An 8,701-nucleotide genomic window follows, 5' to 3' on the forward strand; every position below is an offset into this window, starting at 1 on the left:
TAAATAAAAAAAAAACACCAATAAGTGACACCTGATACATTCTCATACACTATAATAATTCATAGAGAAATGGTAAAATCGTTTCAATTGGTCTATGGATTTATATTCCTTGGAAATTATTCTAGATAAAAATAAAAATAACTAACTTTGATAATAGTATTTAACAATGTAAAAAATTTAAAAAAAATTACAACCTTGACTAAGTAATAAAATTGTTTATTACTTTGTTTTTTTGCTTTAAATCATAGATTCTCAATTTTTAAACTTTTTGTAAATCAATAAAACTTATCAACTACACTAATGTTATCCGTGGATTATCGTTTGAGAAGCACTGTATTAAATGTCTCTTCGTATTCGTAGTACAAATGTTATTCGACAACGTCTTATTACGCCACTGTCACGTGAACATTTGTGTTAAGGTGAAACTATGATGACGATGAAACTTACCAATCGAAAGTTTGACTAGTTTGACTAGTTTTACTAGTTTTGTAATCAAACGACAATAAGAAGAAATAAATTCCGAAGATGTTCGTTTAACTTTCTGAACCTTTAAACAATTGAAATTAATTCGTATAACAATTAATAGCATTCGTTGATTTGTACAATTGTTTGTATGTCTGTCTGTCTGTCTGTCTGTAAAAACAATTTAATCGTCGTTTATCATGAGGATGATAATTTAAATAAAAAAAAACAAAAATATATCGACATTGGTTATTAAAATACAAATGGAATGTAGTATCACGTGGAATGTAAAATTTTTGATCAATGAAACAAACGTGACAGATTGAACAAAAGCCCAAGGAACGACTCGTATTTCCTTGAGTACGTATGACCCCCACCTCTTATAATTATCTAAACGAGATAACATTGAACAAAACGAGGTATCAGAGACTCCAATCTTCAGTGGTCTTTTAAACGATTTATCTCTCAGACATATAAGAATTGGTGTATCAAAGTATAGTGATTGTGCGTTACGATCGATATATTATACAATAAGATTCTAATTTTCAACGATAAAGTCAACTCTTTCTTGAATATTTTTTTTTTTCTTTCAAAATGTCGACTTCGGTGACGATCGTTGCGTAACATTGTACCAAGGTTTTATACCTTTTCTTTTTCGTATCAAACAAAACAATAAAATTTACACGCGAAAGAATACCGTGCACATTTGGAGTAATTTTAAGAAGAAGAGAAGATAAAAATAAAAACAAAAACGGAGAAAAATAAATCAAAAGTGTTGATATAAAAAGAAGAAGAAGAAGAAGAAACAGAAAAAGATCTAATTTTAGTGATACGAAATAAATGGTGTACCATATAAAAGTGTATGAGAACTATCGTAATAGAGATCAATATTATTGGAAATTTTCATCGTTCGTTCTCTCTCGTTCGTATTTATTAATGATTATTTATTACGTAAAATATAAGTTATTCAATCATCATCTTATTGTTAGATGATTACTATAACATTCGTGGAATTTAATCGACATCTGCCTTCTATAAAGAAAAGAGAGAGAAAGAGAGAGAGAGAAACAAAAATTATTCTTTAATTAAGAATAAGAGACGGGAGAATATTATTTTTCTTCATTAATTCTTCTTCTGCATTATTATCGAAATATGCCTGGAATCGTAAACACGATTTTTGAAGAGGTAATTTTTCATATTTTTTTATTCTCTTTTTATAAGTTAGATTATCAACGCGTCCTTCAAAATTTGTCGATAAACTTTTTCAACATAATTCTCTTTGCGTTATCGTAAATACTTCTTTTTTGAATATGTATATATATATATCAATTTTAATTCATGTTTCGAATTTTTTATATAGAGTAACGAGGTAGAGAATCTAGAAAATGGCAGCAAAAATATGAAACCTTGCGAGAAAGAAGAGGTAAGTACGATAATATGTGCTTTTATTTTCCCAACATCGTTCGAATATGCGTGTATACTAATATCGATTATAATCTTTGTTCAATATCGAGAGTTTACAATACACGTTTTATTCTTGTACTCGAAAAGAATGATTTGCATAATACAATTATATGTAAAATGTTTATGAACAAATGTCAAAATAAAATCGTAAAACAGTTTTACGAGTAAAATCGGAGATTCAATTTTTACAGTGGGTAGAAAAAAATATTTATTCACTTTATTTTGAATAATTCTCAAGTAATAATAGCAGGAACGTTGATATACAAATACTTTTTTTTACCCCCATTGTATTTCTAAAAATATTTTAAAAATGTTTGTAATTATTTCTTCATTCAAAAAAACTGGTAAAAAATTCCATTAGCTTATATACACACCCATACAAATTTATATTGCTCTCTATTATCTTTATCGAAACTTAAGCAACATTCTGATATTTCACAATGATAAAATACTTAGAAGATTTGTCTTGTTAAATCTGTATAATAAAAAAAGTGTCTTTAATAGATTACATAAAATTCTCTCGGTCTATCTCTATCCTATACAGGAGGACAATGAATCCCGAAAGAAATTTGACTTACTCGTGATGATGCGTAATGCCATGGAGGCGTACTTTTCAAAACATCGAAGAATCTTCAAGTTTCTAGGCTTGATACTGTTAAATAGTCTCGTAGTGGTCTACTTTGTCTTTGCCACCAACTATTGGGTCAAAACCAAAGAATGTATGACACTAAACGTATTTCCGATCATCAACGGAATAATAATCCATTCATATTAATAAACCATTTTCCTACAAAAATTTGCAATCAAATGAAATTAATCATTCGTCTGATACAAATTCGTTTGTTTTTATTTTTTAGCAAACGATTGTGGTTATTGTTGGTGTACCGGTTATGGAATGCTCTTGTTACTCCTGTGTTTTATTTATGGCGGATTATTTTATTACTTGATAGTTAAACGATATTTTGGCAAATTTATTCTCCCCTTATTCCGACCGGTTGAAAGAGGCATAACAAGACTGCAGAAAACAAGGTAACACGAGGATAAATCTTTGATTTTATTTCTCTTTCCTTAATATCTTTGTGTTGACACAATAAACCATAGGAAAACTTCAGATCATACTTGGATTTTTCAATTAATCGTTGTCACATATATGTCGATTATGATATGACAGTTAATTGATGTAAGTTAAAAAATAGAAAAAATATTCATTTATTTTATATTACAATTATATTTAAATTAAAAAATAAATCATAAGATCAATTTTTTTCAATTTGTTGACTTGAACGACTGTCATATTTATCGGCAAATGTGTGTAACATCGAATTTTCAAAGCTGAAATCACAGACACACGTGTCAATGGTAACGAATGTGTTCAAAAAACAAAACAAAGAAAAGAATTCAATCAAAATAATGCGATTTATCATAGGTTCGGATCTCGGATATTCGGAACAGTGATATACGTGATAATACTCATAGCCATCGTTGTTTTTCTCATCTTCGATACGATACATTCGACGGAAAGACTGATCAGTGGCCTTGGTGTTATAGTTCTATTGCTTTTAGGATGGCTATTCTCAAAACATCCGGCTCACGTAAATAAACCGTTCAAAATTAAAATACTTTTAGTGATAGAAATTAATTGAAAAATGTCTCCTCGTTTACATAGATCAATTGGAGGCCAGTTTTGTCCGGCATGATAATGCAATTTTTATTTGGTTTATTGACCATTCGTTGGACCGTTGGCCGAGCTATTTTTGAATGCATTTCGAATAAAATTACTACTTTTATGAATTATTCGAAAGAAGGTGATGCATTTATTTTCTCAGAGGAACTCGTCGAAAAAGGAATCTTTGCTTTTTCAGTTAGTTTTCATTGAATATTTTGTATGATATCTATTTTTTTGAATCCTCGTACGAATTATTATGTGGATATTTAAATTTTCTTTAAGGTTCTTCCGGTTATCTTTTTCTTCAGTTCTTTTATTCAAATACTATATTACATTGGAGTGATGGGGTGGGTAGTTATGAAATTTGGATGGGGTTTACAATTTATCATGGGAACTACTATATGCGAATCTTTGAACAGCGCAGCGAATACGTTCATTGGAATGGTATTATCTTTTGCTTCAATATTTTAACAACAAATGTCACGTCGATGTTATTATTTAATCATTGATTTTTTCTAGACGGAATCCCTTTTATTGATAAAACCGTATGTAAGTAAACTGACCTCTTCGGAAATTCATGCTATTATGTGTGCTGGCTTAGCCTCGGTTTCGGGTAAATCAAATGTTAAAAACAAAAACAACAAAATAATAATTTTCTTTTCTAAAGAATACATTTAATAGACTTTTTATTTGATTTCTCATAGGTAGTGTTTTTGCCGCGTACGTCAATTTTGGTGCTGATCCGGCGCATTTGTTGATAGCATCGGTAATGTCAGCTCCGGCTGCACTCTGTTATGCTAAATTATTTTATCCCGAAACGCAGAAAAGTCTGACCAATTTGGACAACATTCAATTGGAAAAATCGTAAGATCGAAATTTAATTAAATACCATTTCAATGTCGTAATCGTCGATGTTAATGTATAAAAAACAGGAAATCATTTTTAGAGATGACTCGGGAATTATGGAAGCTGCGAGTAACGGAGCACTGGCAGCAATTCCTATAATACTTGGTATAATAGCTAATATGATAGCTTTTATATCTGTCGTAGCCTTCATCAATGGTTTCCTCTTCTGGTTGGGTGAACTTTTGGGATTTTCTAATTGGACGTTTGAGGTAATGAGAAAATATTTTAAAATATTGTCTCATATTGTTGTTTATACAAGGAATGATTAAACGCATTTTGTTTTTTAGTATTTCTTATCAAAGATATTTATGCCATTAAGTTGGATCATGGGTGTACCATGGAATGACTGTGAAAAAGTTGGATATTTAATAGGATTGAAGACTGTCGTTAATGAATTCATCGCTTATAAAGAACTTGGAAAATACAAAAAATTAAGTGAAATTTCAAAAAGATCGGAAACGATCGCGACCTATGCCATTTGTGGATTTTCTAATCCCGCAGCAGTCGGTATCATGATGGGTGCTTTATGCAGTATAGCACCAAATAAAAAAAAACAGATCGCTCCTGTTGCCATCAGAGCATTCCTCTCTGGTAGTGCCGTTTGTTTTCTCACAGCATCGGTTGCCGGTAAAAAAACTTTGTTATGATAATTATTGTATCGTTTTATTGTGTTATTTGTATTTATTTATTTATCTTTTAGATATACCAAATGAACAATAGTTTCATACTTATTAGTTCAATTTAATTATTGCACTTATTTCACAATAATTATATTCCCTTTTTAATACTTATTTGTATATATATTATCTCTTTCTTAGGTATGCTGATAGAGGATAATAGTTTACCTCATGCGAACGCGAACGATGTGATCTCAAATTATACTCTTGAATATTAAGAAGAAATCTTCTTATGCGACTTAAAGATAGGCCAAATTATTTTGTCATTTATTCCCTCCAATTAAAAGAAGGATATTGTAAATAACTTTTGGAAACATTTATAAATGAAAAACGACAGCGCAATAATGTGATGCATTTACCATATACATTTTTGTCCATAGAGAAAATACTGTTGTATAAATGTGTATGTATGTTCATTCATTTTATAAATACTATACATGACGTAATTACTTAAAAGATAGAATTCATTCAAGTGTTTCCCCTGTTATCAAAATGCATTTAAGGAATGTTCTATTCTTTCGAAGTAAGATATACCATAGTTTAAAAAAGACGTCCGCAGGGTGTAATGCCCGTTTGTACATTTTCAGTAAATATAATTATAAATTCTATATATAGCGTAAATATCACACAAAAAGAACGTGCTTGTATATAGTGCTCTATGCGTTCTTTCACGTACAAGGTAATTTAATACCTCTACTTTAAAGTATTATTTGTTAACTCCCTTGAATAATTTAAAATAACCAAACAAATAGACGCTAATCGATTATAAAAATTAAATCATTTGAAAAATAATCTTTGAAAATCTATTATACAAATTTCGTACTATAAAAAAAAATTGTTTGAATAAATAAAAACTATCCTCGTATCACGAATAATTATGCTGGCAATTATTAGCGACATAGCCGGAGAAACAGCCTGTTACAATAGCTCGATAACTACTGATCACTTATTATAAATGTTAATACGTGCTTAAACTTCGTGAATTCGACTAAAATTGATGAAAGCTGATATAAAGACATCCATGTAATCGCAATACCTTACTTTTTTTATGGTAAGGTGTGCAGTTGATGCAGTTCGTACAAATTATGAGTACGATTGAATACGTCAGCAGTGACTTCAAGCATTTTTGGTAGAATATCTATATTTCGCTGTACATTGGCACCGCAAACCTGTTCGTTGTTAGTAGAGATTTTTTCACTTATTATCAAATATAAATATATAAGAATAAGATGATCTATATATTATATTTCATACCTTTTTAAATAATAGTTCTCTAGTAGGCATAGTATACATTGCTACTATTGCAGCTTTGCGTATTACCCATGGATGGTGCTTCGCTAAGGTTTGGTTGTATGCATCTTTGCAGCATGTAGATGTTTTATCGGTGTCGCTTAACTCCCCCAGTTGTCGTAGAAATTCTCTTATAAAATCTAAAAGCATAAGATATTAACAATTAGATAACATTGAATGCACAATAGATATCAGCACAGCGAATATTATTCTTCTTATCATTATAACATACCTAAGCCTCTATGAAGTCGCAGCAAAGTACGCGCTCCATTAACGGTATCTGATTTCTCTATGAGTTTATTTTCCTTTTCGTGCTCTATCATGGACTTAATGGTAATATAATTCTGATCATTTTTATTTGTTAAGTCAACGAGAATATCAATCTTTTGTTTCAAATCAGAAGAAACAAAACTGAATACACTGCCCATAAGTTGGAAAAATCTACAGACATACATAAATGTACATATGTTTAACAGGTTATGTTTACTAAAATAAGCGAATAAAAGAATATAAACGTAATTAAATAGAAATACTTACTTGTATAACTCATTATAGGCATCCAAATATGCTTTAATATCAACATCGTCGTCTTGCACTAGAGCTTTATCAAAATTATCATGTACAATCCTTAGATCGAAGTAACACAACTCCGAACCTTCCGCCATTTTTTTAATTTAATGCATTGGACGTTGACCGATAAATACGTGGAACATTAAATCACGTTATCTTTTTTTCTTTAACATAATAAAAGCAAATCTTTGATCACTTTTTATTCACTCGTGACAATGACTTATACATCTGTCGTCTAAAGCCTTTCTGCGTGACACATGCTCCCAGAATGCACTTAAAATGGCGCGAAATTCAAGTGACGATAAAGTTTGAATTATTGCCTGATATATTCACAGATTTCTAAATAATTGATAAAAATATACTTGATAATAATTAAAATAAATAACATTTTTAAATAAGATAACAAGAGATCTAATTTGTGTTATTTTGTAAACTATAAAACATTATATATATATATACATATATTCTAAATAATAATTATTGATCTTGCTAATATTCGGTGGATGCGATCCATGAATGCACACCATATACTAATCATTTAAAACTTGTGTAAATCAATTTAATAAATGATTATTATTTAAAATTCAGTAGCACGAATGCATCTGATTACCTGTGGCTTACATTCACCTTCCTTTTTATATTTTTCGAATGGAAACGAATCGACCCATGGTGTGTAGAACATTTTTTTCTCATAATGATTTCTGAAAGATGTTTAACAAAATTTTGCTGTTTTAAATTTAGGACATTCTGTATAAATGACATATACGTCATATGCGATACATCCTGTATATGATACATATATTATATGTTAATATAGATCTCTGTATTGTCATAAAAATCCATATTATCTTAGTGTGACGTTGTGAAATCTAAAGAAAGAATAGTGAAATCTCGAGGCTGACACATCGGTGCGCATTGGTAAGCGGTGTCCCTGGGGGCGTTAAATAATTCACCGCAGCTGGGACCGGGGGTTGGATGAGAGTCGGAGGTTGTGCGAAGGAGGTGGAGGTTGAAGGACCGATCAAATATTCACATGTCCCTCAACGCGAATAGAGCTAACATAAGCCAAGCCAAGCCAAGCCAAGCCAAGCCAAGCAAAGCCAAGTTGCGTCGAGAGTCAAGAAATATAACCTACAGAAAAAGAAAGAGAGAGGAAAGAAGTAAAAACGCTTGGTAAAGAAGAGAACTGCATTCGCCTATCGCCTCCAACCATCGCCGACCAACTTCGACCTTGTTTCTCTCCGACGAAAATTTTGTCACGAGATAAGTTAACGTCGAGTAACCAGAATGGCATACACGTCGGACACGTCTTTTTTACGTAGGCAGACACATTTTTGTTGAAGTGATCTCATGGGGACAGAGTTCAACGACCAATCACGCGTAGAACTTAACTGTGGCACATAAAAATGTGTCGCTTGGGTGCCGTAATAACACTCATCTAGAATTATCGATAAGAATAGAATTCGATTTGTATTTCTCATAAGTATTACACACACATACGTACACATTTTATATAACTTATTGACTCTTATCTACCTTATCATTTTATTTCCCTTTCTCTCTTTTTTACAGTGAAAATAAAACAACAGAAAACCTCCCGAAAATATCGAACTTGGTCGAGTCGAAGATAACGAACGGTATTATCTCACGTTACATTGTAATTCCA

General features: G+C 30.9%; 2 protein-coding genes across 2 annotated transcripts; one reads left to right on the forward strand and one right to left on the reverse strand.

The window, feature by feature from the left end:
- Positions 1–899: 899 nt before the first annotated feature.
- Positions 900–5,525, forward strand: LOC106786447 (solute carrier family 28 member 3-like). Its single transcript, XM_014747855.1, has 13 exons — positions 900–1,384; positions 1,452–1,647; positions 1,823–1,885; positions 2,471–2,645; positions 2,784–2,955; positions 3,353–3,518; positions 3,593–3,787; positions 3,875–4,036; positions 4,112–4,205; positions 4,297–4,456; positions 4,539–4,707; positions 4,786–5,125; positions 5,317–5,525. Exons 2-13 carry the CDS (start codon positions 1,615–1,617, stop codon positions 5,391–5,393), a joined length of 1,806 nt encoding a protein of 601 aa, XP_014603341.1. The 5' UTR covers positions 900–1,384; positions 1,452–1,614; the 3' UTR covers positions 5,394–5,525.
- Positions 5,168–7,294, reverse strand: LOC106786448 (ceramide-1-phosphate transfer protein). The gene is made up of 4 exons (XM_014747856.1): positions 7,003–7,294; positions 6,698–6,906; positions 6,430–6,605; positions 5,168–6,344 (listed from the first exon to the last, which is right to left on the reverse strand). The coding sequence occupies exons 1-4, from the start codon at positions 7,128–7,130 to the stop codon at positions 6,222–6,224; spliced, it is 636 nt and encodes a 211-aa protein (XP_014603342.1). The 5' UTR covers positions 7,131–7,294; the 3' UTR covers positions 5,168–6,221.
- Positions 7,295–8,701: the final 1,407 nt, after the last annotated feature.

Source organism: Polistes canadensis, unplaced genomic scaffold, assembly GCF_001313835.1.
Source record: "Polistes canadensis isolate GaletaPanama2010 unplaced genomic scaffold, ASM131383v1 scaffold_74, whole genome shotgun sequence".
Taxonomy (NCBI): Eukaryota; Metazoa; Arthropoda; class Insecta; order Hymenoptera; family Vespidae; genus Polistes; species Polistes canadensis.

What these genes read in the sequence shown, in the direction of transcription:
- LOC106786447 (XM_014747855.1), top strand. Translation starts at nt 1,615, where the DNA reads ATGCCTGGAATCGTAAACACGATTTTTGAAGAG. An exon ending in TTGGGTCAAAACCAAAGAAT is followed by an intron (nt 2,646 to 2,783) that starts GTATGACACTAA and finishes TTTATTTTTTAG; the next exon opens with CAAACGATTGTGGTTATTGT. An exon ending in TCTCACAGCATCGGTTGCCG is followed by an intron (nt 5,126 to 5,316) that starts GTAAAAAAACTT and finishes TCTCTTTCTTAG; the next exon opens with GTATGCTGATAGAGGATAAT.
- LOC106786448 (XM_014747856.1), bottom strand. Translation starts at nt 7,130, where the DNA reads ATGGCGGAAGGTTCGGAGTTGTGTTACTTCGATCTAAGGATTGTACAT. An exon ending in GCCTATAATGAGTTATACAA is followed by an intron (nt 6,907 to 7,002) that starts GTAAGTATTTCT and finishes GTATGTCTGTAG; the next exon opens with ATTTTTCCAACTTATGGGCA. An exon ending in GAGAACTATTATTTAAAAAG is followed by an intron (nt 6,345 to 6,429) that starts GTATGAAATATA and finishes AACAACGAACAG; the next exon opens with GTTTGCGGTGCCAATGTACA.